General features: G+C 44.6%; 1 protein-coding gene across 1 annotated transcript in view; it reads right to left on the reverse strand.

Moving 5' to 3' along the window:
- Positions 1-19,018, reverse strand: part of sema3h (sema domain, immunoglobulin domain (Ig), short basic domain, secreted, (semaphorin) 3H) — a 31,891-nt gene extending 12,873 nt beyond the window's left edge. Inside the window, exons 1-8 of the mRNA XM_042299303.1 lie at positions 18,577-19,018; positions 12,811-12,965; positions 9,413-9,475; positions 9,207-9,326; positions 8,202-8,295; positions 7,902-8,021; positions 7,578-7,723; positions 7,139-7,253 (exon numbers count right to left, since the gene is read on the reverse strand). Of these exons, the coding sequence (XP_042155237.1) occupies positions 7,139-7,253; positions 7,578-7,723; positions 7,902-8,021; positions 8,202-8,295; positions 9,207-9,326; positions 9,413-9,475; positions 12,811-12,965; positions 18,577-18,712 (949 nt within the window). The 5' untranslated portion in view covers positions 18,713-19,018. The remainder of the gene's footprint in view (positions 1-7,138; positions 7,254-7,577; positions 7,724-7,901; positions 8,022-8,201; positions 8,296-9,206; positions 9,327-9,412; positions 9,476-12,810; positions 12,966-18,576) is intronic.
- Positions 19,019-21,212: the final 2,194 nt, after the last annotated feature.

Below are 21,212 nucleotides of genomic sequence, written 5' to 3' on the forward strand. Positions count from 1 at the left end.
GGCGGTTGTGGGTGATAAAATAGTCCAATTGTTGGATATATTCCTGGATTCCGATTGGACTTACTAATCACTCTGCAAACCAGTGTGTCGTGACTTGCATGTCTGATGTGGTCCATGTGCCTGGATTCAGACCACAATGTCGAGGATAACTAGGCCATAACTGAAGGCCTTAGGAAATGTATAATATGTGGTCATAAAGGATTTACTTTTAATTGAAACACATTCACTTAGATAGTCACTTGGTGAACAGAAGTCTCCAAAGTTTCCTGTTTCCGCCACTAACAAACACAGCCAGGGGTGGTATCGCTCACATTCACTCTAAAGGCATGCTTGAAATATGCAACTACGGCTCTACACCCGACAGTGTTAAAACCCCACCACCAGTGTTTAGGGTCTAAGCCGGGTGTTTTTACTAAACTAACATATCAAATGATTCTATGACGGTCATACCAATGATCATTTAACTATTTGATTTTTGAATTTAAGGACCCCTTCAGGTATCAAAACAATATATTAAAACATTTATTTGAGGAAACATTGAATTTGGTCTTACTGCTTTTAGCGCATAGAAATGCATTGAATAACAGATCCAAACACGGAAAAACAAATGGTCAAAAATTCAATCAAAAAGGAAGTTGGACTTAAAATGGCTGTCCTATATCTGAGAGATAAGAAAGACCAGGAAATGATTTGATTTTTTGACCCATATTTAACAAAACCTTTTGAGCACTCAACTACTTCCCTATAAGGTGGTCATTCATTCATTAAACTGGTACCGGGTAAACTGGTACCGGGCTTCCTTCAGACGAGTCTTGTGAGGCTTGTGGGAGTCTTAGAGCGAAACCAAAATGTTCTTGTTCGCGAGAGTCTCACCTTTCCATAGAGGGGTCATATGAGTGTGTAGCGATAACTGTTGGGATGCTACAGATGTGCTCGTGAGAAGACCAATTTTCGGGATGTCTCACGGTCTGACTAACACCAACCGCTGTAGCTCGGCCACCTTCCACCGTAGATACGGAAGGCTGCCATTGGCGGATGTGGTGGATTGAGACGCAGCCCATGCAACAACAAAAAAACGGATCTCTCTAGTTTAAACAGATGGATTTTGATGGCGATTTGTGTATTATGCTAAATCGATTTACGCCGGGGAGCGGACATCGACTTTAGGGTTCATGTGTTCAAAAACATGTTCACACATGTTTTTCTTGAAATTCTAAATGCAGAAAAGTGTTTAGTTATGGGCTCCCGAGTGGCGCAGAGGTTTAAGGCACTTCATCTCAGAGCAAGAGGTGTCAATACAGTCCCTGGTTTGAATCCAGGCTGTATCACATCTGGCCGTGATTGGGAGACCCATAAGGGCAGCACACAATTAGCCCAGCGTCGTCCGTCTGGGGTAAGCCGTCATTGTAAATAGGAATTTGTTCTTGACTGACTTGCCTAGTTAAATGAAATAAAAATGAAATGTGTTCAGATCCTAAAAACGTGGTTTTACAATGTAGGCGCCAAAGTTCCGGAGCATGTCTTTGTGGTATCTTAACTTTTACTCAAATATGATGATTACTTATGATTACTTCTTCCATCACTGAGTGTGTGTGTGTGTGTGTGTGTGTGTGTGTGTGTGTGTGTGTGTGTGTGTGTGGTGTGCGTGCGGGCCAGCATTCATGCGCGTGAGAGTGAGTATGTGTGTGTGTTCAAGTGTGTTCCCATGTGCGCGTGTGTGTTCCTAATGCCGTTTGGTCTGATGGTACGGCTGAGTGGACCAGTCTAATGAATCCCAGGCAGTAATATCCCATCTCAGTGTGAGAGCTGGAGACGAGTTGATCCTCCATGACCAATCCTCATGTAGCAGCCCTCCCCTGCCACGCAGCCAGGCCACTCTGCCTGTCTGTCCCCTAAGGCCCCCGACACTGTCCTCAATCCCTTCCCCACGACACAGATCAACTACTGACCAAATACATGACGCGTGTGCATGTACACAAACAAGACATGAATATGTACACGCACGCACACATTACACACGATACACGAACACATGCATAGACACGCACGCAGGAACGCACGCGCACATTAACGGACAAACGCAAAGCACGCACACACACACACAAGTATGTATGGTGGGCTTGTATTTGAGGTGTGGTACACAGTAAAGAGTATTATTACTCTCTCACATTCCTCTTGTTCCTGCTGCTTCATGTGGCCTCGATGGGATCAGACTGGTGGAAATCTAATCTCATCTCTCTCTCACACACGCACGCACACACACACAAGAGAATGCCAAGAGTGTGGAAAGCTGTCACCAAGGCAAACTTTGAAAAATCTCAAATATAAAACACTTTTTGGTTACTACATGATTCCGTGTGTTATTTCATAGTTTTGATGTCTTCACTATTATTCTACAATGTAGAAAATAGTAAAATAAAGAAAAACCCTTGAATGAGTGGGTGTGTCCAAACTCGACTGGCACTGTACATGACTGCACACACACAACGTTGCACACATACACACACACTGCAGCACGCACACAAATGCCGCAGCATAGCCCAGGGCACAACACACAGCAGAGGACTCTGGGTACACCATGCTGCAGAGGCACTGCGCTCTCTCTCTCTCTCTCTCTCTCTCCCTCTCTCTCTCAAACCCGGCCTAGAATGCATTAACTTTCTCCTACATTCTACTTCTCCCTTTGTTCGTTATCCAACACATCTTCATCCTAATTTCTTTCTCTCTCTCTCTGTCTGAACGATCATCTTCCGTTTATCTCTCAAATCCACCTTTTGAAGTCTCTCTTCCAATACATTTCTTTGTCTTTCACTTTGTCCTCCCAACCCTCTCGTTCTTTCTCTCTCTCTTTGTCTGTGTCTCATTTTCTCTCCCGAGGGCTCTACTTGTGTCAGTTCCTCTAAACAAAGAGATCTGTTCCCCCGGGTTGGGAGATATCCTTGTCTTGCCCACACCCCTCCAGCTCTAGCCCCTATCTTTCCCAGCCTTATCCCAGAAAATACCCTTCTCCTTAACTCTCCACCCCTCCTATTCCCTCATCCGAGCTAGGCCATCTAGGGACTAGGATGTGGGCGCACACACACAGCGACACACACACATATACACACACACCAACTTCCTTTAAATCATTGAAATCTATAAACCCCAAACTCCTCAAGACTTTGTTGTCCTCTGCTTCGGGACCTGAGTGGTCTAACCTAAACTTTGTGGTCAAACAGTTAGTGTCTCCCGGTCCAAACTGATGGTATGACTGTCCTGAATAACAACACAGTAACACGCCAGGGAATTCCATCTCTCCTGGCTTTATACGTCTGTTTATGGGCTTCTGGCCACAAACAGACGCCCTTCAAATGTTTCCAACTGATGAACACATTCAAAAGACATTTTAGATATCTATATGTAGGCCTATTAAAACACATATCTATATATTTTTTAATATACTCCGATACTCTGAGAGCTTCCCTAACACGCAGTGGTGGGAAAAGTATCCAATTATCATACTTGAGTAAAAGTAAAGATAAGTTGACTCAAGTAAAAGTGAAAGTCACGCAGTAAAATACTACTTGAGTGAAAGTCAAAGTATTTCTTTCGAAATATACTTCAGTATCAAAAGTCAAAGTAAACATATAAATCATTTCACATTCCTTATATTAAGCAAACCAGACGGCACAATTTAAAAAAATAATAATAATTTACGGATAGCTAGGGGCACACTCCCAACACTAAGCATTTGTGTTTAGTGAGTCCACCAGATAGTAGGGATGTAGGGAGGTATGACCAGAGATGTTCTCTTGATAAGTGGGTGAATTGGACCATTTTCCTGTCCTGCTAAGCATTCAAAATGTAACGAGTACTTTTGGGTGTCACGAAACTCTATGGGGTAAAAAAGTACATTATTTTCTTTAGGAATGTAGTGAAGTAAAAGTTGTCAAAAATATAAATAGTAACGTACAGATACCCCCAAAAAGTACTTAAGTAGAACTATATTTACTTAAGTACCTTACACCACTGCTAACCATGTCTCTCATAAGCTTTCAATCAAAGACTACAGTTGGTAACACTTTATTCTGACTATAGGAGGATTAGAAACGAATATATTCAATAAGTACTGATGGTTGAGTGCTCCAGACTGTAAACAATCCCTTTCACCTGTACAAACACTGATGACCTGCCAGGATAGTGGCTCTTGTTAGAGTTGACACCCAAATATTCTTGTAGAAGTTCCGGCATCGATAACAGCCTGGCTCCTTCAACATGAGGGGCCCCGGACCCGAACAAGGCGCTCATGCGATTCGTAGTGTTTCTGGCCGACGGAGCGTGCCGTAAACACAACACCGGCGGCATTCTTGGGCTGATGGGATCTTTTCAGTTGCAACGTGTCCCGGGGCAGGTTGTTGTGTGGGGATGTTTATGTTCATCTTCCTACTCACTGTCCTGGGTGAGACGGGTTGGACAGGGAGTTGTCTGTGTGTGATGTGTGTATGTGTGTTTGTGTGTGTATGTGTTATGATGTGTGTGGTTCACTTTGCCTCAGTATAACCCCAGAGAGAGGGGGGGAGGGGTGTTGTTTATTTTACTGGCTGGTTGTGTTTACAGAAACAGATGTGATAAGGGAACGGTCCTGTCTCTCGGTCTCGCTTCTAGCGAGGCCAACTACTGATCACATCACTGACTGATACTCTATGGCCCATAAAACTAGCGATGACAGAGTGCATGCACAAGCATAGACACACATGTACACTCACACAGACACACAGACACACACAGACTTGAAAAACCGGAGATCACAGAAAGGGGAGATGCTAGACCCTTAAATGCTCTCTAATAGAGACTTCATGGTAGTTGCCAGGGCGACTAGTGCTGAAGTACTACAAAGGCAGCGCAGGGTAAAAAGGACAGGGCTGCTGGTCACCGTGGTAACAGAGTGGAATACCACAAGCCAGGGTGGAGTGGAGTTATGCTGGCTGCATGATCAAAACACTAAGCTTTCTGTAGGCCAAACATAGACTCTTCACTTCTATATCCAGTGCCCTCAGAATGCATTGATACCGCATTACGTTTTGTTACAGCCTGAATTCAAAAACGGATTAAATCAATTTTGTTCTTACCCATCTACATACAATACCCCATAATGACAAAGTGAAAACATGTTTTTATACATTTTAGCACATTTATTGAAAATGAAATACGGAAATACAAAAGTATTCACACCCCTGAGGCAATACTTTGTAGAACCACCTTTTGTGGAGATTGCAGCTGTGAGTCTTTTTGGGGAAGTATCCTACGAACTTTGCACACCTGGATTGTACAATAATTATTCTTTTTAAAATTCTTCAAGCTCTGTCAAGTTGATTGTTGATCATTGCTAGACAGCCATTTTCAAGTCTTGCTATAGATTTCCATGCCGATTTAAGTCAAAACGGTAACAAGGCAACTTGGAGCATTCAATGTCGTCTCTGTAAGCAACTCCAGTATAGATTTGGCCTTGTTTAGGTTATTGTCCTGCTGAAAGGTAAATTTGTCTTCTAGTGTCTGCTGGAAAGCAGACTGAACCAGATTTTCCTCTCCGATTGTGCCTGTGCTTATATTCCGATGACAAGCATACCCATAACATGATGCAGCCACCACCATGATTGAAATTATGAAGAGTGGTACTCAGTGATGTTTTAGATTTGCCCCAAACCAAACACTTATTTATTCAGGACAAAAAAGTGAAAAATGTCCTTCCCAAATTTTTTGCAGTATTACATAATAACCTTTTACTGCAGTAGGCTAAATCAGGGTCACACAGAGTGTTTATTGGTAGTCTTAAACAAATCTATTTTGGTTATGGGTTTAAAAATAGAAGACACCTTCACCATGTCAGATATCGAGTTGTAATGTATTAAGTTAGAATTTGAATCCCAATATTTACACTTTATATACATCACATAACAAAACCGTTTGACATAGAAGCACTGGATTTTCAGCAGCTTGTTTATTAATTATGAAAAATATTAATAGCATTCAACCCATGAGGCAACTAGGTCATTTGACTGCAGGAAAGGGTTATGTGCCTTGTTGCAAACAGGCACATATATTCTGCACATGCTTCCTTCTTTTCACTCTGTCATTTAGGTTAGTATTGTGGAGTAACTACAATGTTGTTGATCCATCCTCAGTTTTCTCATATCACAACCATTAAAGTCAGTAACTGTTTTAAAATCACCATTGGCCTCATGGTGAAATCCCTGAGCGGTTTCCTTCCTCTTCGGCAACTGAGTTAGGAAGGTGTCGAAGGACGCCTGTCTCTTTGTACTGGCTGAGTGTATTGATACACCATCCAAAGCCCAATGAATAACTTCACCACGCTCAAAGGAATATATTATAATATATATATTATAATATATAGGAATATATGCTTTTTATTTGTACACAACCACCTATCAGTGGTGTCCTTCTTTGCGAAGCATTGTAAAACCTCCCCTGGTCTTTGTGGCTGTATCTGTGCTTGAAATTCACTACTGGATTGAGGGACCTTACAGTTAATTGTGTGTGTGGGGTACAGAGATGGGGTAGACCTCACAAAATCATTTTAACCACTATTATTGAACACGGAATGAGTCCATGCAACTTATTATGCGACTTGTTAAGCACATTTTTACTCCTGAACTTATTTAGGCTTGCCACAACAAAGCGTTTGAATACTTATTGACTGAAGACATTTCAGCTTACCATTTTCAATTCATAAAATATATATATATATATATATATATATATATATATATATACTAACAAAATTCCACTTTGATATTATGGGGTATTATGTGTAGATCAGTGACACAACATGTCAATTGAATAAATGTTTTAACCCGGCTGTAACACACCAAAATGTGGATAAAGTAAAGTGGTGTGAATACAATCTGAAGGCGCCGTAGTTGCTTTAGAGCCAATACAGTCTATACAATATCCACTCCCTCCTCCACTGCTGTCTTATTGGGATTCAACACCATTAACCATTATGGTACGTCTGTTGAACTTTAGTACGATTGTTTGTGTTTCACTTGGTGAATTGGTGGTCATGGTCGGTGAGCTTATGGTCATGTGTGTGTGGTCACTGGTCAGTAAGAGCGAGGTCAAGTTGATAGTTCATACTCACGTAGTTGGTCAAAGTGAGTCTGTATCCCGTCGGATCCAGGGATAGAGCACACGATACGTGCCTTCTGGAAGGTGCTCCACTTGTTCACCAGACTCCGCTGGCCCCCGATGTCGTTCTGTACACACCCAGATTAGAATAGATGTCACTATCGACACAGACAGCAACCGTGATAGTAAGATGGTAAACAAACACACATATACAGGCACATCGATAAACACACAAGTGCACGTGCCCGTTGTACGTAAACACACACACACACACACACACACACACACACACACACACACACACACACACACACACACACACACACACACACACACACACACACACACACACACACACACACACACACACACACACACAGACACAGACACACACACAGACACACACACCCGTACATCGGTACCAGTACACACAGGCACGTAGAGATCCTTACCTTGCAGACACGCGCCACTCTGGAGTACAGCACCTTCCCAGCAGCCCCCTCTGCCTCCTGAGCGCGCTCAGTGAAGAACACGTACACCTTATCATCCTCTGGGTTATCAGTCTCCGCCATCCAGGCCACCTTAACAAACTGGGCATCTGACAGAGAGCGAGAGAGAAGAGAGATTTTACCATTTAGATGGAGAGAAGTACAGAGAGAGAGGGTGTGAAAGATATGTTTACAAATTAGAGTGAATGAGGGGAAATGTTTCGATGTGAAAGAGAGAACAAAGATAAATGATTGAGTTTTTATTGTTTCATTTATACACGTCCTTACTCTGCAGCCAGGAGGAATCGTACTGCTCGGTGCGGATCACATGACGACTGCCCAGGCTGCGGAAGAAGGCCGAGTCTCGACTCATGAAGTCAGATGAGATCCCAGCATACAGCTCCCCATCTGGACACGGGATACAGAAAAACACATCATCCAACACACTGTATAGGCGTAACCATGGAAAAAGCACCAACACGTCATTATCCACGTGCACCTATAAGGACATCAAACAGGTCTTCCTATTAGTGTGAACTCACTCACACACAAGACATTTGCTCACAGACATACTGTGTGTGATCTTACCAATAATGGCGGAGGCAGTTCTCTGGTGGGGATCATATGGACACTTTCCCTTCCCGCATTCAGTCTGTCCAAATGATAGAGTTTGTCGCTCCGACTGCCAAAGAAACAGAATTGAATAGACACAATTTAAACACTCTACACACATACACACACATGCACTCACTCACGCATGGACGCACGCTACTGCCACATGACCAGGGGAAGACTGACCATCTGGCATTACGGGCAAATGCCAGATGGTCTTGTCAATGTTTAGGCATTGGCCATGTCTGTCTTGTTTTGTTTTTTTTAAACATAAAATTATCATTATCTGGCTAATAATGGGGGCGTCAAGAAAAAAATGAAATGGTCCGGTGTGTTTGAAATGCCAGGGGACGATTTTTGGTCCCAGTCCGCCCCTGCACATAACTCATGCACAGTACAACTCTAAAACTCTCCCAGACTTGTCTATTAAGGAGGCCGTAATCTCTGTAAATATTTGGCTGAAAAATGTGTCAAATGCAATGTGAGGGAGGCAGCGCCGCTGGCCTCTCAAAGCATCGCGGCCCCTCGTGTCCTTGCTCAGGAGTCTAAGCCCCTTTCATGGGTTTCACACCTTCTCCCAGAAACACAGACACCAGCACACATGGGGACCTGAAGACAGTGTGTGAGAAAGTGAAAGAAGAAAGAGAGAGAGGAAGAGCACGGGAGTTTAGCTAAGAAACGTTGAGACGTGGGGCAAACACACGGAGGCATAGGACAGGCAGGCAGGCATCGGGGTATAGGGGCACACAGTACAGTACACATAGTAGGTGTAGCAACAGATAGCGCAGCTATAGGGGCTGACAGCTAAGCCTTTAGTCAGACAGAACACACAGGTATAGGATGTATTGCTATAGGACAGATGTAGAAGGACAGAGAGAGAAAGCTTGAGATAGGCATCCGTTTTCCTCAATATATTCCTGGGGGACCCACCGGGTGTGCTGGTTGGTTGAGGAAGGAGTGAGTGTGTGTGTGTGGCTTTACCTTGAGGAAGACGGTGGTAGGGATGAAGGCACAGCGAGGGTTGAAGGCTCCCGTTCCACACACATACAGGTGGGTCTGGTTGTAGGGCTGCAGCACTCGCAGGAAATTAGCGCACTCCAACTGTAGAGGGGGATTGGAGTTAGGAGTGTGTGTGTGTGTGTGTGTGTGTGTGTGTGTGTGTGTCTATGTGTGTGGTAACCCCTCACCTCCCGGTCCTTTCCAGCCATCAAACACTCTTGCACCCGTTCTGGACTTGCTGGCCAGTAGAGCTGAAAAAAATAATGATGATCTGGTATCAGGCCACCATGATGATCTGGTTTCATGCCACCATGATGAGGTGATATCATGCCACCATGATGAGGTGATATCATGCCACCATAGATGACTAACCTCCACAGCATGTCCACTGAGTTAGTCATTTAGGGGACGTAGCAGAGATCACGTGATAAAAGATAAAGATGTTTTTTTCTTTCTTTCTTCATTTCAGCTTTCCATTTTTTAAAGCTCCGGTTACCGATAAGCATCCACCCACTGAGAAACGGACTGTTCGAACGGCTAATTCCCTGTGGATTGACGAGGGATTGAGAAATTGTATGGTTGAGAGGGGCGAGGCAAAAGGAATGGCAAATCAATCTGGCTGTCCAGGCAAACGTACTGTTAAAAGAGAAATGATGAGACCAAACAAAAAAAAGAAGAAGAAATTGTACTACGAAAACAAAAGGTACATTTTTATAAACGATGATTGTACAAAATGTGGAGTATCTTCAATGAAATGTTGGCCAAAAGGGAAACGTAGCTTCATCCTTCATTGAATCAGATGGCTCATTCATCACAAAACACTTTGATATTGCCAACAACTTTTACTGACTTTTTAAATGGCAAGATTAGCAAACGTATGCATGACATGCCAACAACAAACTCTGAGCCTTCAGACTCATGCTTAACTGACCAAATAATGAAAGACAAGCATTGTAATTTGGAGTTCTGTAACGTGAGTGTGGAAGAGGTGAAAAAAGTATTGCTGTCTATCTATAATGACAAACCCCCTGGTTCTGACAACTTCGATGGAAAATGACCGAGGATGCTAGTGGACTATATTGCCACTTGTATTCGCCAGCTCTTCATTGTAAAGCCTTTCAGGTACAACAATATCATGAACGGCAATCTATCCTGGCTCAAAGTAGAGGGGAGATTGACTGCTGGTCTTTGTGAGAGGTATTGACATATTAAAAGTACCAAACTGTCTGTACAATCAGTTAACACACAGCTCAGACACCCATACACACATGCTACCAGGGGTCCAGAACAGAGGCTAGGGAATGCACAGTACTATACAGCTCCATGATTACAGGGAACTCTCTCCCACCTCAGGTAACTCAAACTAGCAATACATGTATTTTATTTATTTTTATTAAACCTTTATTTAACTTGGCAAGTCAGTTAACTCTTAACCCTTTTTTCAATTTTCGCCTAAAATGACATACCCAAATCTAACTGCCTGTAGCTCAGGCCCTGAAGCAAGGATATGCATTTTCTTGGTACCATCTGAAAGGAAACACTTTGAAATTTGTGGAAATGTGAAAGGAATGTAGGAGAATATAACAGGTTAGATCTGGTAAAAGATAATACAAAGACAAAAATGACGTTTTTTTGTGTATTTTTTTGTACCATCATCAGCAGTGTGGCAGCAGTGTATGTGCACAGTTTTAGACTGATCCAATGAACCATTGCATTTATGTTCAAAATTTTGTATCAAGGCTGCCCAAATGTGCCTAATTTGTTTATTAATAAGTTTTCATGTTCAAAACTGTGCACTCTCCTCAAACAAAGGCATGGTATTCTTTCACTGTAATAGCTACTGTAAATTGGACAGTGCAGTTAGATTAACACGAATTTAAGCTTTCTGCCAATATCAGATATGTCTATGTCCTGGGAAATGTTCTTGTTACTTACAACCTCATGCTAATCGTATTAGCCTACATTAGCTCAACCATCCCACAGGGGGGACCCACCAATCCTGAAGAAGATTTAAGAACAAATTCTTATTTACAATGGCGGCCTAGGAACAGTGGGTTAACTGTCTTGTTCAGGGGCAGAACGACAGATGTTTACCTTGTCAGCTCGGGGGATTCAATCTAGCAACCTTTCGGTTACTGGCCCATCACTCTAACCACTAGGCTACCTGCCACCCCCATACATGTGTATGATGCACAAAGTTCGTATATGACGATATGCTTTACTTCCGTCTGTACCCCAGGAATTGTAGCTGCTGCCTTGGCAACACCTAACGGGGATGCTAATCGAATACTAAATGCTATCCCTGAATACCAGAGGGGGGAGTAGACTGGGCGACCACCAGCATTCTCACTGGGAATATATAAATCTACCATCTGTGACGAATACTATGTCTTGGAGGGGAGTTTTGTATAACCAGTTCTATGCCCTGTCACATGGACAAAGATGTGGAAATGCATAGACCCTACACTAATCCCTGTGCAACATGCAACTCAATTAGCAAGGGACTGAAAAGGAACTGGATTTTTTTTAAAGTAAAGAAAGAGAGGGAGGATATGGAAAAGGAGAGAAATTAGGATGATGCTGGTAGCGGACATGGGTAAATAGAGAGTTGGAGATCGGTCACATTTGCACACAGAGACACACACACACACAAACACACACGCCCTCTCACGCACAGCTCTTCTGTCCTTGTGTGTGATGTGGGCTGGCGGTGAGGGACTCATGCAATAGGAATGCCTCAGGGGTTGGTTGATCAGAGGATGGTGTTATTAGTGGGAGCATGGCGCTCTAGTCAATCTCCTGCCAGGGAGAAGTGGGAACAGGGGTGACCTTAGAATGAAACCCTCACTTATACAATACGGGGCTATTCCCGTCTGGGAAAGAGAGTCTGAGAGAGAGAGTCCCTGTGTAAATGTGTGTCTACGTGTATCGGAATGAAAGTTTGAGCAGGAGGAAATGAAAAGGGAGAGGTACGAGAGGCTGTGATTGGTAGTGGGCATGGGTACATACAGGAGAGAGGTGGAGAAGTGTGATGATCGCTGTGTATTTCAGGTAGTGTTAGTCTGAAAGAGAGGGATTGAGAGACACAGGGGGCTTGATGGAAAGAGGAAGGGATGCTAGACAGCTGGAGGTGGCTTACTCCTCCGTATTCTGGTTACCATCAATTTGAGCGTCGTTATCCCTCTAAGTTACTTTCTCCATGCACACTGGACAACCAACAGTGACTGACAGTCATCCAGCCACTAACATCTATTCTCTCACAAGATTCTCTGGGTTACGGTGAAAACCAGCTAGGAGTTAACGTTTTTCCTCACTGAGGAGTGTAGCTGGATCAATACGTGTGTTCATGGGAGTGTAAGTGTGTGTAAGTAATTGTGTTGGATCTATTACCCTTTTTTCACACAATCATGCAGACCAGAACCAGACTGTGGTTTGGATAATTGCTTTTCAAATCGTCTTTTTTTCCCAACAAAGTTCTAACAATTATGGTGGTTGTGTCACCAGGACAGCTCAGTACAGCTTGGTTTGGTTTGGCTCGGTTCGGCTCAGTAGTGTGAGAAGCCTATAGAGAGCCAGGCAGTCTGACCTTGCTGGGGTTCTGCGTGATGTCGTCCAGGCTGGTGGACAGCAGGTTGTCCTTCATGGCCACGTAGAGCCGACGGCCATCTTCATCTGGCAGCAGAGAGTGCATGTCCCCCGCCGCCAGGGGCAGGTATAGGAGACGGCCATTCTGGACCAGCTCTGACAGAGAGAGACAAAGAGATAAAGACAGAGAGAGCGAGAGCGAGAGAGAGAGAGAGACATGCAGAGAGATGAATACAACAACAGCACGGTACTGAGGCTGTCGTAATATGAACACCGTACAGCAGAGAGATGAGGCCGCAGTCACAATATGATACAGACACCAATAACACAGCAACAAATACGTCTAGAACCCAATGACAAATGAAACGTGACCGTATGAGCAAACTATTTGTATAGACAGCTCAATGAAATACAGATAGGACGACCGAGAGATCAAAAACACAGTCACACACCAGCTATAATAACGCATATGGTCCTCCAAAGACCAGCTAATGAGTGGTACTAGGCTGCATCCATTAATCTTATGAGTTGTAGTATTCTGTGGCTAGGACTCCACTCCACAAACCCACATAATATGACTCAGCACAAACCCTTTCCCACAGTGTCTAACACACATTCATCTATTCACTTCTCCAGCGAGCGTACCGGAGATCGACATAAGTCAGAAGTCCGTCAGACAAACAAACTAACACATCTCCAGACAGATTAGACGATAGTGGCTGATACAACCGTGAGACTATGAAAGCTATGATAGAGGCTGTACGTCGGTTAGACCCCATAGCCGGAGAGCTAAGAGTAGCGATTGGCAGAGGATGACCATCACCACTATCAGTCTACTCTCCCTGTGAAACCACACTTCTCCCACACAAACTACACTAACGTACAGAATGTCAATTGGCTTTGAGATCACATAGGAAGGAATTTGGAGGATGGAATTGGTTTACATTCCTCTAACTGCACATATTATCTTTTCCCTTTCACACTTAGAAAGAAATGGTTCCATAAGGGTTCTTCAGCTGTCCCCATAGGAGAACCCTTTTTGGTTCCAGGTAGAACCCTTTTGGGTTTCATGTAGAACCCTCTGTGGAAAGGGTTCTACATGGAACCCAAAAGGGTTCTACCTGGAACTAAAACTATTCTACCTGGAAGCAAAAAGGGTTCTTTAAAGGGTTCTGGGGACAACCGAAGAATCCTTTTAGGTTCTAGACAGTAAAGCTTGCCTCTAAAGCTGAGCTTGCATGTGTTTGATAGAAGATAGAAGCAGGAGGGTTTGGAGAAGATTGAGAAGTAGTGACAGACTGTGTCTGGTGGAAAAACTGGAACAGTGAGATGAGACTGATGCCACTGTGATGAGACTGACAGACTGAGAAATGAGACATGGCACGCGTGGAAGGAACTACACTGCGGTGAGAAAGAGGATGAATCGATGGGGAGAAGGGCATGAGAGGGAAAAAAGTATGGGAGCAGACTGAGGGAAACTACAAAAATAAACTGCCATTTGGAGTTAATTGAATCACTTTCATTTGCTGACGAAAGAGGTAGCAAATATTTATTTTAAGAAACCGGGAGGACTGTAAGATCAAACTGGCATACACATTCTATTGGTTGTTGGCAAACTTGTTGAGTGACACGTTTCAAATATCACAATCAAAGTCCCCGCTAAGAGTGTACCCATCTCATCTCTCTCACACCCAAATATATTATTTGTACTGTATATACTGTACATTTCTACACACACACTGGACTGTAGAGCCAATGGCCAGAACACCTGTCAGGATTGCGTCATTCTGAGTCAATGATGATTGTCTCTTATTCAGGGTGACAGAAAACACATTCCTGCCTCTCCCAAGCTAAAATACCCTTTTAGACACGAACATGTAGTCTCCACGCACACATACACACACACGCACACATACACATACACACATACATACACACACACGCACGCACACACACACACGCACGCCCACACACACACACGCACACACACATATACACACGCACGCGCACGCACGCACGCACGCGCACACACACGCACACACACACACACACACACACACACACACACACACACACACACACACACACACACACACACACACACACACACACACACACACACACACACACAGACACACACACACACACATTCCTGCCACTCTCCCAACACACCAGCTGCACCCACCAACCCCAACGGGCCCATCCTTCCTCTGGGGTAGTTGCCTTGACAACAGTGACCATGTCAACCCAGTGGGGGTTCCAGGCCTGTTCTCACCAGCAGCCCCTCAGAGGGATTAGTACTGTCAGTGTTTCACCTGTCAGACTGGCTTCCACAGCTAACACCAAAAACACAACACGTCTGCTGTAGAAAGTCCATTAGCTTCATGCAGTAACGCGCTAACGGCTCAACTGTAAATGTAGGCCAATGTGTAGGAACAAACTAGTGAGAAGTAGATTTGTAAAGGTACATTGTTCAGTTCAGAAGGCTTAGATTGGAATCCTGGAAATCTTGTTGAAATCCAAGAACCCAAACAGAAGGGTCTTTGTTTCTAAATGTGTCTTAACTCATCAGAACAGCCATGTATTTTCAGTCCGGGTAGACTCAAAGTGTTTGTGAAAACTGCAGAGTGCCTCCCTCCTCAGACAAGCTGAAGGTGACAGCGAGGTCCTTAAGGCCCTGACCCTTGACCTCCAGCCAGTTGAGCCTTGACCCCGTCACTCTTAATCAAAGAAAAACCTTGACATATCTCCACCGCCCACTCACCCCACCCTCTCCTCCCTGTGTCCTCATGCCCCGACCTTAACACTTCCTCTGGTGTCTTTTGAGGGCGAGTCTCTGTCTGCCCACCACCCTCTCTTCTTCCAGTCCTGTGTGGATGTGGACGCTGTGTGTTAGGATGGCATCAGGAGGAGAGGTATATTTTTAGCCACCAAACAAACCCGAGCCAGTGAACATTAGATTACCTCAGTCATGGGAGCAAACTGATGTGCGTCTATGTGATTAGGGTGAATGTGTGGCGTGTGATTCAGCTACGAACATTCCTGCATCAGGAGACACAGACACACACACGCACACACACACACACACACGACAAGGGCACATACAGAAACACACACAGACTAAAATGAACATAGACGCAGGCAGGAATGTGCGCGCACACACATACACGCACACACGCATGCATGCACACACGCACACACACACACACACCATGGCGGGAGTCCATTTTAAAACAGATGGTTATTTTCCTCAAACTGGTGCTAAGCATCCTGTCTATCATGATTCAATAGAGTAGTTATCATTAATCTCCCTCATTACCATTTTGTTATTATCAAGAGGATTGCTAGTGTGTGTGTGCGTGTGTGTGTGTGGTTGTGTGTGTGTGTGTGTGTGTGTGTGTGTGTGTGTGGTTGTATGTGTGTGTGTGTGTGTGTGTGTGTGTGTGTGTGTGTGTGTGTGTGTGTTGTATGTGTGTGTGTGTGTGTGTGTGTGTGTGTGTGTGTGTGGTTGTATGTGTGTGTGTGTGTGTGTGTGTGTGTGTGGTTGTATGTGTGTGTGTGTGTGTGTGTGTGTGTGTGTGTGGTTGTATGTGTGTGTGTGGTTGTATGTGTGTGTGTGTGTGTGTATGTGTGTGTGTATGTGTGTGTGTGTGTATGTGTGTGTGTGTGTGTGTGTGTGTGTGTGTGTGTGTGTGTGTGTGTGTGTGTGTGTGTGTGTGTGTGTGTGTGTGTGTGTGTGGTTGTGTGTGTGTGTGTGTGTGTGTCTGTCTTTGTGTCTGAGTCAGTCTACCTGTTTCTCTACACGGGCCCCATAGCTGAGTTGTCTGGCTTACGGTTCCCAGTGGGAAGACTTTGTGCGGTGTGCCACTAGAGAAATTAGGAAACTGGGGCCCGTTTCCTGTGGAAATGGGGTTATCACTTCACCAATTACAGTGCAATTAGAGAGGCAGGACTGGAGATGCCTGGGAAACAGACAAACACACACTCCCTGACATCTGGATTCTTTCACCACTCAACCAGGCACACGTGGATACCCTGCCCTTTGACCTTTCTGAATAAATACGTATTCATCATAATCAGATGTTTGGCAAAGGTAGCTCTCTGTCTGAGCATTACAGCACAGCTTTAGTTCAAGGCTGCAAAACCACCGTCTACCGTTGTCAAGGGTGTTGCCAGGAAGAAGGGGTGCCAATTCTCGGGGCACCAACCTCACCCTTGGGTGAAAGGGGAAAGTGTCATCATCTTGAGACGATGGACTAACTTCCAATTTATGTCACAAATGTCTTGCGTTTATCATTCAACATGATAATGACCTTCCCAACATGGCCGCCTCTCCAATCACTGTACAGGGTAATGATGCATCCTCACGGGTCACGAGAGGAGCGGGTGAACTGTTAGAGGCAGCCGGGGCAAGGTGAGCATCATCAAACGGCAACTCTATAACCCGGGTTGTGTGGGGTTCCCAATCATTCTACATGGCTTAACAGCTGGCGTTGCTTCATTAGGCTTTTATATGTGCCGCTATACATTTCACATCATTCGCAGCAGTAAAATGTCCTTTTTGTGTGTGGGAGGCAAGAACCCAATCCCCAGCTGTCATTTATCATTTGGGAAATAAGGGCTGGAGTCGACAAGCGACTGGAATAATTGAGCCGTTAGGATTTGGGGGGTAGCAGGCAGTTTAGTCCAGTGCTGGCTGGCATGTCCGACGCAGAGTTTGATTGAATAACTGGTATCATTTAGTCATTAAGGCAAGCTGGGTTGAGAGAGAGAGAGAGAGAGAGAGAGAGAGAGAGAGAGAGAGAGAGAGAGAGAGAGAGAGAGAGAGGGACCAGGCGGCCAAGCTGATTGGGTAATCAGTCATGGTGGGGTTAAGACCAGCTCCCTCACACGTGGACCTCCAGGATCTGATCTGGAATCAGGACCTAGTGGTGAATCTGACCCGTGAAGAGCAGGGGTTAAAGGGCAATAAAGGCATTCAGATGTATAGCGAGGTCCAAAAGAGTTTCCAGTCCTTTTTTATGATTCTGGACTTTCTTTCTTCCGTACCTCTGATATTGAACTCCGCGTTGTGATGCTCATGTTCAAAAGCAGCCAGATGTAGCACTGAAATGGAGTCCCGCAAAGCAGAAGTGATGCAGGAAATGAAATGTCTGTCTGTGTTCAGACACCTTCGCTCTGACCGAACAAACTAAATCCAACTAGCTTCTCCCTGTGCACAAGTCCCCTTTATACTTTCTAGGTCACGTACGTTTCAGCCTTGAATCGAATTGTTATATGTAACTCACATACGACTGATTAGACTATCACTCCCAACTGGGGGTTCGGGATTGTTGCATTCTCAGACATGAGCAGATGGAGCAGCTCAAATATCTCTCAATACTTACATTAGCACAGACTAAAGATCTTAACATACCTCTCTATTAGAAGACAGATACATACACTGTCATAATCATTCCTTAAAAAATGAAAAAAAAAAGCCTGCCCCTTCGATGACACACATCATCTTCGCACAATAATTGCACTCCGTCAATCATACGCAAACATCATCACACAAACATCCCATTCTCTCCTGCACTGTAGCTGATCCCTCACTGTGTAAGAAAGTGTCCTGGAACGAGGAAAGCAGTGAAAGGGACAGACGTTGAACTAGATAATACAATTAATAGATAACACAATGTGTGGGCAGACAGGAGAAATGTGAGCCACACTAACAAGAGACAGCAGGGCGTGTGGGGGAGAGAGAGAGAGAGGGGTTCTGTCTTACCTGAGTGAGTGAACTGCAGGCGCGGCAGGGAGGCTCTCCATGCCCCTGTCAGACTGCGCCCCAGGTGGGCTAGAAGGAACAAGGTCGTGATCCTCCACATGGTCTCACACACGCGCACACTCAAAGTCCCGAGCATATAGCACACACACTTCACGAGTAAGGCACCAGCAGGACACACACTCACTTGTGTCTGTGTGTGGGCTCTGAAAAGCAAAGAGATTTAGTCCAACGAAACACACTACTCCCACTTGGCTTCAGCTCGACAGCTACAAAGATGTGTCTCCTCTCTTCTCTTCATGTGACTTGTCTCCTGTATCTCTCGCTCTCACTCTGTCTCTTCTCACTCTCGTCTCTTGGGTTTCTCCCCTCGTTGAGTGTTGATTTCTCTCTCACTGTACTCTAATCTCGCTCTCTTTCTCTCTCGCTCCCTCTTTCAGTCCTCCTCTGTATAGGCAAGGAGGAGGAGGGGGAAGAGATCCCAAATCATTGCACCAGCCACACACACACACACACACACACACACACACACACACACACTCCTTCTCTTTTTTTCACTGCTCCAGGAAAACCTACTTTAATAACTGGTAATAAGACAACTGCTGTGCGGGGCCTTTCATCTTATTTCCCGTCTCTCCCTCTCTCTCTCTCTCCGTCTTTCTCTCTCTCCCCCACCAAATACACACACAACTCTATTGCTCTTCATCTCCCCATACTAAAATGCTCAGCTTTTGAATAATTTATAGACTACAGTCGAACCCTTTCACAGTCTCTATAATGCTGACCTAATGTATCGCCTGCTAACAATAACATGAACGATTTAAAAAACTGTGACAGTCAAGTCAGATAATATATTAGGTATTCAGTGCCTTTGGAAAATATTCAGACCCCTTGACTTTTTCCACATTATGTTACGTTACAGCCTTATTCTAAAATGTATTCAATTGTCCCCCCCCCTCTCAATCTACACACAATACCCCATAATGACAAAGCAATTTATGAAAGTGAATCACATTTACATAAGTATTCAGACTCTTTACTCAGTACTTTGTTGAAGCACCTTTGGCAGAGATTACAGCCTCGAGTCTTATTGGGTATGAAGCTACAAACTTGGCACACCTGTATTTGGGGAGTTTCTCAATTCTTCTCTGCAGATCCTCTCAAGCTCTGTCAGGTTGGATGGGGAGCGTTGCTGCACAGCTATCTTCAGGTCTCTCCAGAGATGTTCGATCGGGTTCAAGTCTGGGTTCTGGCTGGGCCACTCAAGGAAATTCAGAGACTTGTCCCAAAGCCACTCTTGAGTTGTCTTGGCTGTGTGCTTAGGGTAGTTGTTCTGTTGGAAGGTGAACCTTTGCCCCAGTCTGAGGTCCTGAGTGCTCTGGAGCAAGATTTCATCAAGGATCTCTCTGTACTTTGCTCCGTTCATCTTTGCCTCGATCCTGACTAATCTCCCAGTCCCTGTCGCTGAAAAACATACCCACAGCATGATGCTGCCACCACCATGCTTCACTGTAGGGATGGTATTGACCAGGTGATGAGTGGTGCCCGGTTTCCTCCAGATGTGACACTTGGCATTCAGGCCAAATAGTTCAATCTTGGTTTCATCAGACCAGAGAATCTTGTTTCTCATGGTCTGAGAGTATTTAGGTGCCTTTTGGCAAACTCCAAGCGGGCTGTCATGTGCCTTTTATTGGGAGTGGCTTCCATCTGGCCACTCTACCATGAAGGCCTGATTGGTGGAGTGCTTCAGAGATGGTTGTCCTTCTGGAAGGTTCTCCCATCTCAACAGAGGAACTCTGGAGCTCTGTCAGAGTGACCATCTGGTTTTTGGTCACCTTCCTGACCAAGACCCTTCTCCCCCGATTGCTCAGTTTGTCTGGGCGGCCAGCTCTAGGAAGAGTCTTGGTGGTTCCAAACTTCTTCCATTTACGATTGATGGAGGCCACTGTGTTCTTGGGGACCTTCAATGCTGCAGAAATCTTTTGGTACCCTTCCCCAGATCTGTGCCTCGACACAATCCTGTCTCGGAGCTCTACGGACAATTCCTTCCACCTCATGACATGATCTTTGCTCTAACATGCACTGTCAACTGTGGGACCTTATATAGACAGGTGTGCACCTTTCCAAATCAAGTCCAATCAATTGAATTTACCACAGGTGGAAACCAATCAAGTTGTAGAAACATCTCAATACACACCCGAGCCAACCCGGGTGTGTATTGACAGTAAATCAACTTTAGATTTGATTATTGTATCAGATCAAGAGAACGTCTGTCAGTCAGGAGTCTTAAATATTGGTTTATGTGATCATATGGTAACCTACTGTACCCGAAAGAAATCCAAAATGCTATTAGAGCCAGGTCATAACTACATGGTAGGTACGGTCTATGAAACAATACTCAAAAGGACATTTTGTAGAAGTACTTGGAATTTTGGATTGGCCTCATGTACTAAACTGTGATGATATTGATCAAGCTTGTTGATCAAGATATGTTTCTGTCTGCACTCGACTCTCTGGCTCCGATGAAACAAAGTTGTATCAAACAGCGGTCAGGGAAATGGATCACTTCCGAGATCTTAGACCTCGTAAGGAAAAGGGAATAGCTACCTGGCCAGATTCAGAAGGACAAATCTACAACA

Source organism: Oncorhynchus tshawytscha, linkage group LG16 (genome assembly GCF_018296145.1).
Source record: "Oncorhynchus tshawytscha isolate Ot180627B linkage group LG16, Otsh_v2.0, whole genome shotgun sequence".
Lineage (NCBI taxonomy): Eukaryota > Metazoa > Chordata > Actinopteri > Salmoniformes > Salmonidae > Oncorhynchus > Oncorhynchus tshawytscha.